The 18,417-nt window shown below is 49.2% G+C and overlaps 3 protein-coding genes across 3 annotated transcripts; 1 reads left to right on the top strand and 2 right to left on the bottom strand.

Annotated features, from left to right (window-relative positions):
• Window positions 1–113: 113 nt before the first annotated feature.
• FTJAE_6116 (regulatory associated mTOR) lies at window positions 114–4,635 on the bottom strand (the record flags this gene model as incomplete). Its single annotated transcript, XM_037352695.1, has 3 exons — window positions 114–330; window positions 393–3,832; window positions 4,279–4,635. 3 exons carry the CDS (start codon window positions 4,633–4,635, stop codon window positions 114–116), a joined length of 4,014 nt encoding a protein of 1,337 aa, XP_037206794.1.
• A 3,837-nt stretch (window positions 4,636–8,472) lies between these two features.
• On the top strand, window positions 8,473–13,005 carry FTJAE_6117 (cell polarity tea1p; the record flags this gene model as incomplete). The annotated part of the gene is made up of 4 exons (XM_037352696.1): window positions 8,473–8,748; window positions 8,815–9,190; window positions 9,239–9,506; window positions 9,555–13,005. 4 exons carry the CDS (start codon window positions 8,473–8,475, stop codon window positions 13,003–13,005), a joined length of 4,371 nt encoding a protein of 1,456 aa, XP_037206795.1.
• Window positions 13,006–13,824: 819 nt separating this feature from the next.
• On the bottom strand, window positions 13,825–17,412 carry FTJAE_6118 (structural maintenance of chromosome (SMC); the record flags this gene model as incomplete). Its single annotated transcript, XM_037352697.1, has 5 exons — window positions 13,825–14,197; window positions 14,258–14,993; window positions 15,048–15,120; window positions 15,174–16,064; window positions 16,117–17,412. The coding sequence occupies 5 exons, from the start codon at window positions 17,410–17,412 to the stop codon at window positions 13,825–13,827; spliced, it is 3,369 nt and encodes a 1,122-aa protein (XP_037206796.1).
• Between the last annotated feature and the right edge of the window lie 1,005 nt (window positions 17,413–18,417).

Raw genomic sequence — 18,417 nt, forward strand, 5'->3', positions numbered from 1 at the left:
CTTCGAGTCCTGAATGACACCCTTCCTCCATGGTCCAGGCGATCAATACATCCCGTCTCATTTTTCCTCTTCTGTGGGTATTACTATAAGCGAAACCTGCTGCCCCAAGGACGCTAGCTTGGGTGCAGAGACTCCGATTTCTCGCAAGTGAACAAGTTGATATGTTGATCACCTCGTGCAGCACATCCAAGAATTGGCCGATGAGGGTGGAATGCAGTGGCTGATATAGGTGAGCTGCGGTTCTGTTGCAGGAAACTTGAATAGGGCTCAACATTCGAAAGCTCATGCCCATCAAGATTAAAGACCTTTACTGCGTGGGCTGATGTACCCCTGCCAATCAAGTTAGCTCTAGTCCTTGTGATTCATGCTTCTTGCGCTGAACCAATACTTACACTGCAAAAACTGGTAAATGTTCATGAGTGCTGGCTGTTCTAAGTGTGTCTCGTGTCGTTTGGAATGAGTGCAGCGGCTTATCCATGCGAATATCCCAGATTTTGACTTTGCCATTTCTGCTTGCACTCAGGAGCTCGCGTTGCCCGCCGCGCTGCATATGCACGCTCTTGATCCATTGTCGATCTGACTCATCCTTCCATTTGCGCACCATGGACTCCTGAGGTCGATTCCTGGTGTCAAAAACTCGAACGGCACCGTCGCCGAAGCCGGCCACAAACATATTACCCGTCATTTGATCGGATGTGAGCGAAGTCACGCAGGAACCCGAGCGTGCTGGAATATCCATGACACACGTCTCGTAAGCGGCATACCACACTCGAATTACTCGGACATCACCAGCCACAAGGACTCGACCAGTGACTTGTTGCCAGTCGAACACCATACCAGAATTGACGTTACTAGGGACCATGTGTGTCAAGGCACGCCAGGATGATGCAAGTTCAATGGCTCGATCCGATTCGTAGTTGCGATAAACTCTGATCACACCGTCAGATGATCCTGTCAGTAACATCGCCTGGTCGTCTTCGTTGATGAACTTCATGTCGCTGATTTTTGAGCCTTCTGGATTACCGTTACTGAAACGGCTCAATCGTCCTTGCTTCTTCCAGTCCCATACGTAAACAGTGTTGCCATCGTCCGCTACAGCAAGATGATCTTCGAATTGATGGAAGGTCATCTTAGCGGGTTGAGCGCCATTGTTGATGATCCCAAGCTGATTATTCCATTTGTGACTTCCCGCTTGTTGCTTCAATGGCTGAGTTTCTCTGAAAATGGTTTCATTCCGAGCTCTTCGCCAAAGACGCTCATTGTATTCGGTACTTCCAGGCTCATCTGCCTCACTCGGCTTCATTTGTGGTTCACGGAAATACTCAATTGACCATTCCAGGAATTTGCTCTTGAGAGGCAGTACAGGAGGCTTCATCAGATCCCGCTCTTTGTATGCGCCTGAATAGGGTTCATGCGCAACATTGTATTGAGCCAGCGATGATGGTCGATCGTTTTGCTCTGCAGGCACCGGTATTTGGTTCGGTGTGAGTTTCAGAGATGGTGATCGGGGCAAAGTCGGGGTCGTTGGTCTTGATTTGTCCTCGTTGGTTACCAGTGATGGAAAAAGCAGGCTCGCAGTTCGACGAAGGAGTCCTGGTGAGGGCAAAGGCTGCGAGTTAGAAGTGCCGGGAGAATTGTTTCGCTGGCTTGCACTCGGAGCATGCTTGTGTGCCGTCCTTGCCGTACGCTTTCGAATTTCGGCCATGACCAGCTGCGTCTGAACTCCGACTTTTGAGCTGAGCAGCGCGTTGTGAACAAAGTCTACAACGATAGTCGCTTCGCGCTGTACCTCAGGATGAGGATCCACACTGAGAACGAGAGCCAGCTTCCACAACGCCATATACACTGTGTTATGAGATAGACCATGGGCCATTGGCTTGATGGTACCATCTTTGTTGCGATTATCCGGTCTTGCGTAATGCAAGCCCATCTTGTGTTCCTGGCCGTCATCCTGAGGAGGGAATATGAGATACTCCTTCTCCTCAACCAGTTGTTCGTAAGCTGCGACTAGAAACTTGCTCTCAAAGCGAATAGCAAAATGAGAAAGAAACACAATGAACTCCTTGCGGACCATTGGGCTTCCATCATTACCCATGTCGAGTATCGTCCATGCAATAGACTCCTCAATACGGGCCACTTCCTCTGTCAGATCAGGAATACCCAAAAATGTAGTCATGGCATGGATCATCGCTGCCCGAACCTCGCAACAAGGATCTCTCACGAGATAAGCGAGCTTGACATATGCATTCTCCCTGATTCCCCGCCACTTGGCTTCTGGGAGGTCTTGCCAAAGCTGGCTTATACAGAGACAAGCCCACTGGCGCAGAAGGGGGTTCTCCTCATTTTGAAGATGAGTTAAACAATATGACATGATCTCTGTTTGGTTACAGACCATTTGTCCATTCTTGTAATCCTTGCATAGCATAGCGAGAATAAAAGCGCACATTGCCTTGTGTTCGTCGCTGTCAACAACAGGCAATCCTTCGGAGGGTTTCAGAATCTGTGCAAAATAGCTATAGCCGCTATCCTTGATGAGGTCCTGCTGGCAAGAAAGGTCCACTGCGATCAGACGAGCCCAGATGAAGACCATAACTGGCTTCAGCTCGGCCGCAGCCGACTGCAAGAGTTTGAGGACATAAGGGAAAATGCCTATACTGAGGGCGAGCTGAACAGACCACGGGCCTAGGTCAAGAAACCGGCCGAGTAAGATAAGAGCACGAACCCGATGTTGCTGGCTGAGCAGTACCTGGAGCACAACCGGTAGCTGGTCGGGTGACTTTTGAGCCATCGCATCACCTCTCGTAAGATAAACATCGAAAGCAGTAAGCTGTTCTGTGAAGAATGTTGAATTTTGATATTCATAATCAAAGCCTTCGCTCTCTTTCTTTTCAAGCATGGGCAGCTGGGCCAACGCCATGTCAACGGCTAGATCCCAGGTCTCCCACAATGGATGTTGGTGGGTGTCGGGTAGCTTAGGATAAGACTGAGGGTGGCATCCATAGACCGTCATAACGCGTTGGGCAAGAAGAAAATTGCGGAACAGCGCCGCCACCATCAAGTCTTGTCGAAAGAATTTCCGGAAGAGATCACGAGGCAGTGTTGTCCACGCAATGCTGTCTGTGATAGCAGTGAAGATCCAATTGAGTTCTCCCAGTGGTGTTCGTCGCTCCTGCAGGCGACCAGGTAGTTTTTTTGCCCGCTCTGGGCTGATGTTGGTCTTGAGGGGGTTCTGTAGAACGAAGAACCACAGAGCCATCTCAATGGGAGTGGTGAGGCAAGCTGTGAACAGGTCAGCAGGCAAAAGAGGGTTTGTCGGGAGATTCTCTTTGACAGCGCAGGCTGCCAGATGAATATAAGGCCTGAAATTGGTTTTCGTGTAGTTTGGGTCGCGCTCTGCGGCCTCCTCCTCCTCTTCTTCATGCTTCTCAACAAATCGATGGTAGTTGTTGAGAATGTTGCCTGCTTCAGAGCAATCCCAGACAAAGATGGTGGGAGCTTGAAGCCAATGTTGCAGGTCGTACAGCGATACAGGGATGTATTGAGTGTAATTCTTATTAAAAACCCAGATTTCACCTGATGCGGTTGGCTTGGGCACGCCGTGACCGTTGTAGTGAAGCAAAACACGTTCATCCTTAGCATTTCTCCGTAATGAGATGCAGAATTTCTTTGTCTCCTCGACGGATGGATCGAGGTATTGTTTGTACCGCGCTCTTATCGCAAGTGTCTCGTACTGCGCCTGAAGTGACTTGCCGATATTCTCGAGGGCTTTCTGTATGGGAGGTATTGTGGGATCTGTCCATGCCTCGAGCTTCGCACCTGGGTTGGTCTTGAGCTGGTCGGGGGGTTCAACTCCTATATTCAAACACACCGCGAGAGCTGCAGACACTGTTTTTAACCTGTCTCTCTGCCGCCAATCTTGAAGTTCGTATTGTAGTGGTTTAGGTTTGCCTGTCGTCTCATGTCGCTTATCCGTAAAATACATATACCAGTTCTGAGGGCATAATTAGCTAGGTCAACCCAAGGCAACATAAATATCGTGCAAGAATGGTCTCGCAGCGAGATCATGGATCTATATCTCTGGGACTGCTGCAGAAGACACCTAACAGATGATCAAATTGCCGGGAGGCTCGAAACTGATGCCCGGGGTACTTGTTTCCACGTGCCACGGCATACTACAGCCAGGGTTCTTTATCTTGCGACTGTCGAGCATGATACAGAGGCTTGATGTATCCGAGATGACTGACCAGCAAATTGACATTATTGAGAGGGAAAACTCACATTCGCCAGCTGGGAAATGATGTCCTCCGATTGATAATGATCCTCGAACCCATGTCTAGCACCCCATTCAGGTATGTCATCTTCTGTTGGCTCAGGCTCTTCCATCGCCCGGGGCGCGTAGTCACTCTTCGACCGGAGGAGCATTGGCTTGGCAGGCCGCGTTTTCTGGTGATGCTCGATGTCGTCTTTTGTCTCGAGCGCTATGCTTCCGTTGCGCCGGTTTGGCGCGCTCAACGGTCGTTGATCGTCGTCGTCGCTCCTGGTAGCATCATTCGATGTTGAACGGCCGTTCTCCCTGGGTCGCGCTGCCGAGGCAGCTCCGTTGGGCTCAACGGTAGGCGCAGAGGTGCCGTTCATGTCGGATCGCAGCGCCATGACGCCCGAATAACCATAAAATTGTCGCGATCGACACAGGTAGTTGGTTGTGGCCGAGATGCGCAGGTTGCCGTGAAGGGGACGGGTTGTAATGTCTAGCGTTGGTGGAGGAGCTTACAGTGAAGCGGGTTTGGCTGGCTGAGTAGGTGTAAATATGTGGAGGAAGTGACGTCTATTGGAACGACACAGCTGTCATGGCCCTCTGTGTAGCTCAAGCCGGCATTGCGGATGATAGCCTTCTATTTGAGCCTGTTTCACTATTGGTTGATCACTGCGCTTGGATGTAGAATACCAAAAAGCAGTTGGAGGACTTTCGACTGTGGTTGGGAGAGGCCAATGACGAGGTCTAAAGTTCGTTGGCGGCTGACCAGGATAAAAGCAGAAATTAATAATTCCTAAGTTAGTAGGTACACCATCTGGTTCCGTTAGTGCTGGCTTGTTCACCTCCACACAAAGGCAGCACGTATACAGTGAAGTCAATATAAATCGTATTTAGTATGATTTGAATATCTCTAGAGCTTTTAAAAAGGTCTGTTTACGTGTAACAGCACTGTTGTTGGACATTCGAATGCTTGAACGCTGACCAATGTAAGGTTTGGTATGGACATAGGGTAACTGATGTTCTTGTTACCGACTAACCGACCTCACCTAAGGTGATGGGTCTACTGGGCCCGGCTCCAATTGAAACTCTGGATGGCTGGCTAGAGGGTGTAAGAAAACCTCCGACCTCGAAGCAAGGTGCCAAACGCACCTAAACTCCAATGGGTACTTCATAGTGTAACGTTCAATGAACACCATATATACTGAGCCAACCCAAGTCATTCTATCACTTAAGATAGAGGGCCAAAGTTTTCCTAGGTAGTTTACCTGGCCAGCCCATTACTGAGGTGGGCTGAAGTAGCAAGCCATAATAGGTACTGGACAATATGGTTGCACGTGATCACCATGTGGCTCGTTAGTCCCCTGAGCTCGCTGAGGTTTCTTCTCCTCTCACTCATAAACCCAATACCGCCGCCACGACTGTGCAATGCCGAAGCCATGATGTATGCTTATCCATCTGACACTTATGTGTATATGTTGTGTTAATTTCAATTGTAATGGCTCATGGTCTTGCGATTAGTAACACCAAAATGGATAATCGATATCTTTGAACGCAGACCAAATATTGATTGGAATTTGAGAACTCCCAATAGCTGGGCAGGGGTATGTTTCTTTGAATACTAGCACCCAAGATCCGTATCCAGAACATCAAATGTTTGCTGTCACAAGGAATGATCTCGCGCGTATCGGGTGAACAAACTGATCTATCGGGATGATGTAAGTCCTCCTGAAAGCTGAAAACCTTGCGGGATTGCAGCGGAAGCCAGAATGATCGATTCAAGTATCCTTTTGAGTCTATTATAAAGTACTGGGTTTGAGGCTGGGACGTGTGAGGATTTCCTGACCACCACGAAGTGAAGTTGCCAGGTATCTGTTATAAAATGTTGCGGAGTCTGCGTTTCGCTGGATTATTCCGGGTTGCGAGAAACATCTTCATTGATACTGTACAACCCATACCTTAGTACCTACCTGGTGAGTGCTCCATACCTAGGTGTAATAACGCCTTAACAAGCCGCTACTACGGAGTACGGAGTGTGTTAACGGGGTGCCGGATTTCCACCCCTTTATTTATTTAATTACATCGTTCATTCGAGAGGGAGTTCGGTGGGGCTAAGCCAGAGGAGAGAACTTAGCTACTCCTACTGTACTTAGGAAGTAGAGAAGTAAGGTAGGCAATTTACCTTGGCGTGCGTAGGCCGTTGGGTTTGACGATGTTAGCGCCCGAGAAACATGAAACCACATCCTGGCCACCCAATAAGGATAAGGTATCCTACGTTAGTGGACGGGCAGACTTTGTGATTCCAATTCTCCAGGGACGAGGAAACAAAGCTTTAAGACTACCTAGTCGCTAGGTGTGCAGTCGGAGGGGGTTGAATCCTGATTGGCGAATTTGGGAGTACGGAGCACGTACTTGGTATTGCTTCCATCTGAAGGCTAACCCTGGAAGCTGACAATTTCTCTGGTGGAAGGTGAGTGATGTGATGTTCAATAGGTACAGCATGGAGTGAGCGAGGAGTTCTAAAGTTAGCGGCATACCGACTAAGGTACCTTAAGGTTAGCTTACATTTTGTTACCACTCAAGAGCCTACTAATTAGAAGCCAACCATAAATAAGGGAAGTATTACATAGCTTATGGTCTACGTGATCAAAACATATTAAAAAAAGTCATCAACTTGGAGAAGTTCAAGTAGGTACCTATGGGTTCTTCATGTGCCAGGCCGTTTCGTAAACTTTTCTCCTCTACGGTTAGTATCAAGAACTAAAACAGTTATGTAACTTGTGTGTTTAGCCGTACAGTTTTAAACCAACGCCATTCTCTGGCTTCAAAATATGCGTAACTTGAAATCCGTATCATACTGCATGTGCAATGCTCAGATCTTGAATAGGCCAAGTGCACCTCAATGCCAGGCACAATGTACGAAAGTGGCACAAAAGTCTAGCTGATTGGACGAATGTCTTCAGCTTCCTGTCCCAGTGCCCAGGGCGTCTCCACCTTCAAGATGCAAGGAACAAAGAGCCCCTGGCTAAAAGTTGAATGCACAAGTCGCGATACCGTCTTGTCACCAATTATAAGGCAAGGTATTTAGATAATAGCCCTGGCGCGGTGGGCAGCAATTTGTTTCCCCTGTGACGTGGAACAGGAGCTTCGATCAGCAATGACGATGTTGTGTTACCTGTAGGTAGCCTTCGGCAGGATGTGCAACAAACACATGAATGATAGTACTGTAGAATTGGACTCGAGACACTATAAATGTCGAAGTTTTGTCAGTTGGCACCTGCAAGGCACATGACAGACTCTCTTAAGCCAAGTGGCCCGAGTCGAGTTATAAAAAAAACATTTTCTTTACTATAGACACTCCAAGACTGTGCTCAATGGCACTGTACATTCACTGGTTTGCGTGGAACCCCTAAATATCGTCGGGTCCTAACTGACGCTGGTCTCCAACCGTCCAGGGGCGCAGTGGAATCTATGATAATTGGTTGGGACCACCAGGGTATAGAAGTGAAAGGGCTGGCCTTTTAAAAGACAGCCAGCTAGCAACAGGAGGCGAAAGGTCGTCGAGGTCACCATAGGAGGTTGACAAGGACCAACTAAGTCAAGCCCCATCCGTCTTTTGCGCTGCCAGTTTCCGTTCCGCTACAGCTGTCGCAGGCTTTTGTTGGCTACCTTACTCATTTCGTACCTGACCATCACCACTTTCTTTCCATCTCACATCTTTTCCTACGCCAACCTAACAGGGGCTCTTTATTTGCGCATCGTCACGGTTTCCCTTCTTTGCGTCTGAATTTCTGAATCTGCTTCAAACGACTGTTACCTGCGCCGTCGAAGATCGATCTTGAAAGCATTTGCTCCTCTGCAACGTGCACCAGCGCATCGGCTGCCTTGGGGCCAGCCAGCCCCCTCTCTCGAAGACCGGAATTCGGGAGGCTGACCACGTCCCTGGAATTCCCAAAGAACAATCCGCAGTTCTATCGACAAGCCTACCAATGCTGGCCCAGCCACGTCGAAATTCGAATATTGATTCTTGCTACTATCCTTGTGGCTGGAACTCACTTGTCGGGATATTTGCTTCGTCTCCTAACGATCCCTGACCCACGCGACGACTACATCACGACAACGCACTATCTGCGCGACCTTCTATCGCATTGCTCTCGCGAATTATTCCATACTGCTTTCGAATCGATTTTTAGCCGCTCGGCGGCTCCTTGTGATAAACCATGGCCTTCCTATTCAAATCAAAAAAGCATCCAGAGAGGTCGCAGCCTGCAAGTCGCGACGCAGGATCTGGTTCTCAAGGGTCGATCCAAAGTGTCAGCGCCCGTACTGCTGAGAAGAACTCTCTACAACATCGCGCAACTCCAACTGGGAGCTTGAACTCAATCGACAATGAAGGCAGTAACGGTAGTCCCGATCATAGCCATGGCCATGGCCATGGACATGGACGCCGTGGTGGGAGTGCTGACCAACCAATCCAACAAACAAGCGATACATCAGTGAGTTTTCTACCCGTTCTTGCATCCAGTGCTGTCAGGATATCCTAATCAATGAGCTCTCCTTAGGTACGAAATGGCACCCCCATCAACGGTCCCAATGCATCTCTATATCCCTGGTCACAACGCCGATTGACATATACTTCGACGCACCCGTCTCCCTTCCCTCGATATGGCGCTGCAGTGAACTCCGTGTCGTCTAAAGAAGGAGACGTGTACCTCATGGGTGGTCTGATCAACGGGTCAACAGTCAAGGGCGATCTCTGGATGATCGAGGCTGGGGGTAACATGGCGTGCTATCCGTTGGCAACCACGGCTGAAGGACCTGGCCCAAGAGTTGGACATTCGAGTCTGCTTGTCGGCAATGCATTCATCGTATACGGAGGCGACACTAAGATTGACGAGGCTGACGTGCTTGACGAGACACTCTATCTTCTAAACACCTGTAAGCTTGCCCATTTGTAGATGTTTGTATTCTCTAACCTTAACCCAGCGACAAGACAATGGTCCCGCGCTCTACCAGCTGGGCCGCGACCTTCAGGTCGCTATGGCCACTCACTCAACATCTTGGGCTCTAAAATCTACGTCTTCGGCGGCCAAGTTGAGGGGTTGTTTATGAATGATCTTTCGGCATTCGATCTCAACCAGCTTCAGATGCCAAATAATCGCTGGGAAATCTTGGTCCAGGGCGAGACAAGCCCCAAGATGCCCGCGGCCCGTACCAATCACACTATGATCACATTTAACGACAAGATGTATCTGTAAGTATCTATGCCGAGCTGTATCGAATGAAACTGACACGCTGGTAGCTTTGGCGGTACGAACGGCTTCCAATGGTTCAACGATGTTTGGTGTTACGATCCAGCTCTCAACAAGTGGTCTCAATTTGACTGCATTGGCTATATCCCAGCGCCACGCGAGGGGCACGCTGCTGCTCTTGTAGACGATGTGATGTACGTCTTCGGAGGACGAACAGAAGAAGGGACAGATCTTGGCGACCTCGCAGCTTTCAGGATATCATCGAGACGGTGGTACACATTTCAGAACATGGGCCCTTCCCCATCTCCCCGTTCTGGACATAGTATGACAACCGTTGGCAAATCGATTGTGGTCCTTGGCGGAGAGCCAAGTTCAGCAACTACATCTGTCAGCGATTTGGGCCTTCTCTATGTTTTGGATACCTCAAAGATCCGATATCCGAGCGATGCGCAGCAGCCGGCTCAGCAACGAGCTCAAGGTTCACGTAGACCAAGTGCGAGCGAAGGCAGCCGGCCACATCCTGCACGAGATGGATCGAACGGGCCAACGGATTCAAGGAAGTTGATCGCAGGAGGTGCTTCTGTTCCAGCTAATGGGCAACGATCACCGCCCAACAACGGCGACGCAGAAACCCCCCAGGCTGCAACCGCCGGCACAAAACTTCCCAGAGCTTCAGCCATGCCTCCGTCTGGCCCTCCCCCTCAGGGGCCGATGCCTGCTAGGCCTACGGTTGATGTGTCTGCAGTTGCACGAGTCAGAGGACAGTCTGCCGAACGCAGTGGAGCCTCGGGCTCTCCAAGGACAATGCACTCCGGGTCGCCTATTACACGAGAGGTGATCAATGAAACAGAAAGCCCCATATCGAACGGTCGACGAACGCCAGTCCAGCAAAATGCGCGCGCTGGCTCAAGGCAAGATCAAGTGAATGGAGACCCATCCAAGGCGAAGGCAGCTCAACAAACCCGCCCTCAAGGAGCAGGTGATGCCCCTCCAGATGTTGCTCTTAAGCCGGCAATGACACCCCGCCCAGCATCGCCGCCAGTCCCCATGAGACAACCAAGCAATCCCCTTTCTAGGCGGTCTTCTGGTAGAAACTCGCAAACAGTTGTTCTTCTTAAGGAACTGGACTCGGCTCGAAACAGGAACGCATGGTATGCCTCAGAATTGGAGCTCGCGCGCAAGGCCGGCTACGTGCCCAATACTTCATACAGCCCTCTGCTCGATAACAAGGCCACCGAAACTTTTGACGACGAAGACCGGCCGCTTATCGAGGCTTTACTGGCGATGCGATCTGAATTAGCAAATGTTCAGACCGCAGTAGACAAACAAGCCGTAATTGCAGCGAAGCAAATTGCCGAGGCTGAAAAGCAGCGTGATGCTGCCATTCAAGAAGCTGTTTATTCTAAAGCCAAGCTGGCTGCCCATCTAGGAGCAAGTTCAGCAAGCACACCGCAGCTTGATGGTCCAAGAGACGATTTTGAAGGAAGGTCTAGTGAGTTGAGCAGGAAGCTTGCAACTGCACTGCACATCCAGAAAGATCTTCAGTCACGACTCGATTCTGTGAAAAGCGAACTTGATTCCGAGAAGAAGGCACGACAGCTGGCAGATGACACCTCGAATGCAGCCCAAAAGCGCATGGCAGAATTAGAAAGTTATAAACAACAAACCTCGACAGAGGTTGAACGCCTCAAGGCTGAACTGCATCTTGCCCAGCACGAAGCACGAGAGCATTCAGTTGCGCACGCTGAAGTTGCCGCTGCTGTTGAACTTCTCCGCATCGAGAAGAATGATGTGCAACAGAAGTACGAAGAAGCCATTGGAAGCTCAAAGGACCACAGTGAAACCTTTGATTCCCTTCGAGCTGCAATTTTAGCATCAGAAGACTCGACAGGCCTTCTGGAATCGAAGCTCGCGGAAGAACGATCCCAGAGAGAGAAGATCGAAGCGCAACTCAATAAGCTTAAGTTTGAGCATGAAGCTCGTACTGCGGAGCTAGTAGCAACCACCCAGCGTCTACGTGATGCGGAAGAGCTTTCAGAAAAACACGCGGCTGAGGCTAGAACGAACCGTCAAGCTGTTCTCGCTGGCCTTGATAAAATTTCTGCTCGAGATGTTTCTGGATCAAGCAAGGCAGATGCCGAGCGCATTGCTGCGTTGCAAAATCAGCTCACCACCTCGAACGAATTGGTCAAGAAATCTCAACAGGAGCTCGAGGCTGTTGTTCACAAGTTACGTGGCGCAGAAGAACGTATTGCTGGTCTTGAGCAATACCAAGAACAGTCAAGCCGGGAGGGAGTCACCATTCGAAGGCAACTTCAATCTGCGCTGCGTGATACACAAAGCTTACAGGCAGCCAACACGGATCTTAAGAATCAATTGGCCGCTCAACAACTTGAAACAAACGCGATGACGGTTCAGCACAATGCGCTGAAAGACATCCTCAGTGAACGTGGCATAAGCCCAACGGCTTCTATTCGTGCTCGGAATCTTCCCAACCCACGAACGAACTCGCCTGATTTGAACCGTGTCAGAGATCTTGAATCTCAGCTCGCCACCTCATCAGCCGCTCACGAGGAGACTAAGCAAGCATTTGCAATTCAAATTCAGGAATCCGAGGCTGCTTGGCGTGAGAAGCTTTCGCAACTTGAAAGCGATTATCAGTCGGCTGTGCACTATGTTAAAGGCACTGAAAAGATGCTCAAGCAGCTCAAGGATCAATTATCCCGATATAAGACAGAGAATGGCCGTCTGAAGACAGAGATTGAGGAGTTGGAAGACCGTGTTCAAAGTAGCACAGCCTCTACCTCGCCTCGTTGGGAGAACGAGAAAGCCGAACTCGAGGCGCGTATTCGAAGTCTCGAGACAGAGCTTCAAGAGTCTTCTGCTCAAATGGAGAAGCGACTCCTCGGTCTTCAAACAGAACTCCAGGAGACCAATCATCACCGCGAAGCGGCTTTAAAGAACAGCGAAGCGGCTACACAGAAGTTGAGCAACCATCGTAAGGATCTCGAACAACTACAATCAGAGAATGCGCTGCTGGAGCAACGCGCTAGCGATGCTGAACAGAAGGTCGCCCTTCTACTAGACCAAGTCGAGCACTCTGTCGATAACTACCGCCGACGCAGCCGTCAAGTGCCAAGCTTGAACTCCGAGATGGCTGCAAGTGCCAATGGGTTAGGACTGGGGCATTCGAGGCAAGAAAGTTCCGAAGGTGAAAGTATTTACGGAGGTACCACCGGTGGGAATGGTGGTCTGGAGGCTAGAAACAGTGCTGCCTTGGACAGCCTTGCCAATGAACTCGAGACCCTTCGAAGCCAATGGGAAGCAACAAACAAGAACTATCGACTGAGCACCAACTTTGATTTCGACACTACCTCGGCTGTCAAGAAGGACAACGATACCGCTGCAGGCGTTGGCCTTAGCGAGAGCCTTGCGGATTGGCGCAAAAGACTCGATACTGAGGAACACCACAGTGATGGCGAAAAGCCCCGACATCCCTAATTCGAAGCACTTCCTGGCTGCCGATACGCTTTCATGACTCGAATATACCCACCGTCTTCGTTTTGATTTATCCGGGCCAACGGTCAGTGTCTGTACTTCCTGATCTTTGCCAAGGTGGAAATGGAGTTCGTTGTCTCAGTTAACAGACAACCTTTTTTGTTTTTATATTCGGGATTTCTCTCTGTTTCATTTTGCACTTTTCAGCTTGGTTGATTCCCTAAAATCTAATGCCTTTCGAGGAGTGGTTGATGATCTGTTCCTCCCCTTTTCCACTTCTCTTATCGACGAGTTGGGTTGGCGGACTTTTGTTCTAGTTGTTCTTCTACATGTTTGAAGAACACCGCATGTAAAATAAGAGACTTTTTTCTATTCATTGGTTCTGTGGTAGTAAGGGAAAGAAGACAGGCATGGATGGTGTCTTTGCCTTTTATAGGAAGATCCTATTTTATAGCACGAGGCAACGTACGGTTGGAAGAAGCGTAAATGAATAAATGAAGTATTGTCTATTTTTAAATTTGAAGTATTCACCTAACTCACTCTTCTATACCCATGCTTGTTGAGTGTAAGCTTGGACGTATATACTTATCCGATCAAGTCGTTTCAAATCAAGAATAGAGACAGGACACGGCGGTCGGAAAACCCAAAACACCATACCTCCGTCTAGTGTCTATTAATGCTATAGAACCATCATATGTCCCTGTGGACTCCCAATCCTTTTCGCCTATTCTCCTACCCATGCTGTACAGAACGATGCAAAACGGCTTTGTCCCACTGCTTCCTGTCGTTCAAGTATGAGAAAGAAGCGCCTGAGCTCACGCCTCAAGTAGAAGCGGCCGTAAGACCCTTCTGAATATTCAAGCATCGTCTAAAATCAAGTTTACGCCCCTCACGAGGCATGTGCTCGCCACTCGCAATACAAAGCACGCGCATCTTGGGGTCATATCGCAGACCTGTCAAGAGTTTCGGAGTAATGAGAAAGTATTGACTTGAGTGCTCGCGGCATGCGATCTCGACCATTCGTTCGTGTACCATACGCTCGTTGCGAGGGTCCATACCCTGGTTGATCTCATCCACAACACGGAATGGTGACTGGGCTAGAGATTGAAGAGCCATAAGGAAGAAGATGGTGGAGACAGCTCGCTCGCCACCGGATTGGCGATGTGCTGTTAGCTGCTGAAGAGTTTCATTTTCACTGGGAGTCACAGGTTAGAACCAGGCAAAGATAATTCAGGAAAGGAAGAGCAAGACGTACCGAAAACGGACCATGATGTCTAAAGCCCAGGCGTCAAAGTCCTCTGGCTTGTGAACACGAACCTCACCGGCACAACTGATTTGCTCAAAGTTGTATGCAAAAGCGTCGTTGATCTTTGAAACTAGTTCGTCAAGTCGTGGTTCCCATCTGGATTTCAATTCGTCGATTTGTTGGCTGAACCCTTGCAGCTGATCGTTGGAACCAGCTATCTTTCGTGTTAAACGATCGATTTCGTCAGCGCGTTTTTCGAACTCCCGTATTATATTAGGATTGGAGACATGTATCACTTCAAGCTTCGCCTCTTCTCCTCCAATTTCCTCTTGGATATTTTGCGAAGACTTATTTTCGCAGAGTTGTGAAAATAGCTCGCGCTTCTCTGGCTCATGTTCAAGGACTTGCTGGACCTCGTCGGAGAGTCGGTTGCCCTCGTCACGCGCCCGACTGGCGTCATCGGTGGCCTGTTGCAATATCTCCTTTTCAGCGTCAAGACGCTGCATGATATGTGAATTTCGTCCTTTGAGACCTTCGACATCAGAATAGGCTTCAATACTGCGGATCTCGGCCTCGAGGAGTGCCTGATGTGCTCTTCGTATGTCTTCAATGGCTTCCTTGTGGCGAAGAACAATCTCAGCCCGACGAAGCACAGCTTCGTCCCAATCGTAACGAATGTCGACCATTCGTTTGCGTGCATCCTGCATGGCTTGTTCATGAGCTCTCTTGGAGCGCTCCTCGGATTCTAGTCAAACGTATCAGTAAAATTTGCGACATAGCATCATTCTGTGGTTCTCACCGATCTTCTCAGGCAGAGACTGCCATTTTTGGTATTCTTTTTGCAGGGCATTCTTTTCTGACTTGAGTCGTTTCTGGACCCCATTAGCATCAATGCGGATGGAATCAGTCCGCAGTCTTTACTTACAATGTTATCATGAATGCTGGTCCGTCCGTCCTCGATGGTTTGGATTTTCTCATGCAACTCATGGTATTGCTGTTTCAGAATGTCTCTTTCACCATTCAACTCAGCCAATCGCTTGTTCATTTCTTGCTTCTCTTGGGCGTCGATGGGCTGTGAGGTCCAGAATCTCCCGGGTGGAATGTTCTTGGTGACGGCGGTCATGGCCTGGGGTCCATATTCTTTGCGCCTCCGGACGATAAAAGACTGGTTACCGGCTGCCCAGGAGTTAACTCTGCCGCTTCTCACCAGACGATCGTATTGAGCATCGTTGTGATCCCGGAGGGAGACTCCCGATTGATGAATTCTCTTTTCAGCACAGAGCATTGCTAGAACAGGTTCGGGTCCTTCAAGAAAGTCGATGGCAAAACCGTCAAGGCCCAGGTCGCGTGCCTCATCTATACTGACAGGTCTTGAGAAGGCATTGAGAGGCTGAGCACAAGATCGAATAACAACAGACAAGCTTTGTACACGGTAGAGCTCGTCTGACAGCTTCTTGTAATCATTCTTTGTTTGTGCTGTAAAGCATGTAAAGTCGTCTCCTTGAAGAAGCGACTGCACCTGATCCGAATATCGTTCGTCCTTGATGGAACAACTGATCATGGGTGGGCCGAAAACCTCCTTTTCAAAGTCTCCTTGATGCTCTTGGATCCATGCCCACGCTGTTGCTAGCTCCGGGAAGTTCTTTCGCATGAAGTTGAGCTGTTGACCTTGCTGGGTTTCCAATGACTTGATGTTACTCTCCACTTGCCGGATCTCATTGTTCATAGTTTTGCCCTTGTTCTTTACTTCCTCGCGTTGGCTAGACACTTCGCGTATCTCTCCTTCTAATTCTCTAAGGTTGTGTTCTTCTCCTCGCTGGAGACAAGTAGTTAGCGAATATCAACAACTGCGAGGGTAGGTTTCCAACAATTTTTTGATTAAAGTCGGAAGGATTAAACTCTTCTGGCTGGTTTCTCATATCAGCTTGGAGAGCGGTTATTCTTGACTTGGAGTGGGCCAATTCCTTTCGCTTGGCGTCAAATCCTTTGCGTTCCGCGTCAAGACTATTTTCGAACTCTTTGAGTTTGTCCGAGGCGGTGCTTGCATCTCGCGCCAGTTTTTTCGCAGCGTCTTCCGCGCTCTTCAATGATGTTTTTCTTGCCAACGTCGCTTCGTCAATTTGCTGGGCATATAGCTGTTTTTCGTTCACGGCCTGTAAGGAAGGGCCGGCGTCGTGTTCTAGGCGCCTTAGAGACCTCTCCGCGAGCTTCTTCCGCTCTTTGGCATCTTTGTGTCTTGTACGAGCCTCCGAGTACCTGGCAAAAACCAAGGCTGACTTGAGATTTTTCACCTGCTCTATGACTTGCTCCCGTTCCCGGATCCTATCCACGTCTGTTTGGAGACCTTGTTGTCGGTTCTCTAAGTTTCTTAGAGTCTCTGCATCGACATGTGTAGCCTGTTCTAATTCTTTCTTATCTTTGTCTAATTCTTGAAGTTGCTTCTGCCAGATTAGCATTTCTTCAGGGGCGGCTGCGCGAAGAGTTTCCCGAAGAAGGTCCACGGGTGTGCAGGCAGCGAACTCGACAACCCTGTCCTGCGGAAGGAATTGGCACAGGTTGTCCACCTGAATCTTCAACTTGCGTATCAACCGTTGCACTTCCTTGTGGCTGGTTTCTTTACCATTGAACCACCATTTCTGATTGTTCTGTTCTCGGCGAATTTGAACCTTGATTACGTAGTTCTTGCGATGATGCGGTCGCCTCTGCAGTTCGATTTCAATTGTGGCTGTATCTTTTCCGTGTTTGACAAACTCCTTCACTGAGCCGGCACGACCAAGGTGTTTCGGGCTGTAGCCTAGGCCCAGACAGATAGCGCAGACCAAAGAGCTCTTTCCAGTTCCATTAGGGCCAACCACCATGTTGAGGTGAGGCCCAGGCAGAAATTCTGCCTTTTCGTATGTGACGAAGTTTTGTACGCTCACTCTAACGATGGCGCCTGGTTGAAAGCCATCATCCATATTATTTCCGTTCGGTGCACCGTTCACTTTCCCGTGATGGGGTTGCTCGGGGTTTACGTCGTGATCACCATCTTGATCAAGCCTAGGGCGCTTAGAAGAGCCAATATCATCAGCATATGAGCGGTGTCCGTGATGGGCTTCGTCGTGGTCGTCGTCGGTATTGTCTGTATCAGATCGGCGGCGGCGACGTGATGATGCCGGGGCCATCTCGTCTATCGGGGGAGACACGCCACCTATATTGGCCTAAGAGGTAATTTAGGAATCAAGAGAATGGCGTTGACTTCTTGGGTGATAGGTTCTCAGAATGGCAAAGGCACGCACGACAAAGAAGGTGATGCTGATGTGTTAGGTAGTGGATGCAGCACGCGTTGAATCGCGTCAGTGCGCGTATGTAACTGTGGCGCCGATTTAAAGTGGTGGGGTAAGATTGTGGAAAGAACCAAATCGGCCTACGGGGACAAACACCTCAGCTGCAGAAAGCTCCGTGACTTATTAAACCGTCGGCCTACAAAAGAGAGTCTCGTTAAGCTATTTCAGAGTAATTATTTTGTTCTTTATCCGATTGGGGATGCAAAACTTCCATTGTGGGTACAAATGTTACTCTAAAGCTCGCAAATTGGTTCCATGTACGGAGTACCTAAGCTGAAGAGGTCCCCTTTACTTGTTGTCGAGTGCCAGTTAAAACTGGAGGACATCTCCAATAGTGAACTGAGTTCGAACCAGTGTCTCCTTAGCCAGAAGATGAGTTGACCGGTCGTTAAACAACCCAAATTGGTTTTAGCAGGCTATTAGAGCATTTTATACATACATCCATCACTTCTAGTCTACCTAATGCCGCGTACTATCTAGACTACCTCAGGTCTTTCGAAGCTTAGTCACCCTCTGCCAAGAAACCCCTTGAAAGGAGGGTCAGACAACTTCATCCCTTTGGATTCCAGTTACTGCCAGGGTGACTTCATCACTTCATCTCAAAAGTACCACCAGCTTGGTCATGCTTGTGAAGGCGGAATACTGCCTTGTGTTCCCCTACGGATCAAAGACAACACAACCGAACCCAAGTTGGCACAGAACATGTTTTCCATCTCACCAACACGAGCTTCAGTGATAATTTGACCCCGATGTCGCCATTGACCTCTGACTCGAGAAGTCTCGAGCACAGAACGGGAGTTTAGTGACAGGCATTCTTCTCTATGGACTATTGAGCGGACCTAG

This window comes from Fusarium tjaetaba, assembly GCF_013396195.1.
Source record: "Fusarium tjaetaba strain NRRL 66243 chromosome Unknown NRRL66243_c0000119, whole genome shotgun sequence".
NCBI classification, from domain to species: Eukaryota; Fungi; Ascomycota; class Sordariomycetes; order Hypocreales; family Nectriaceae; genus Fusarium; species Fusarium tjaetaba.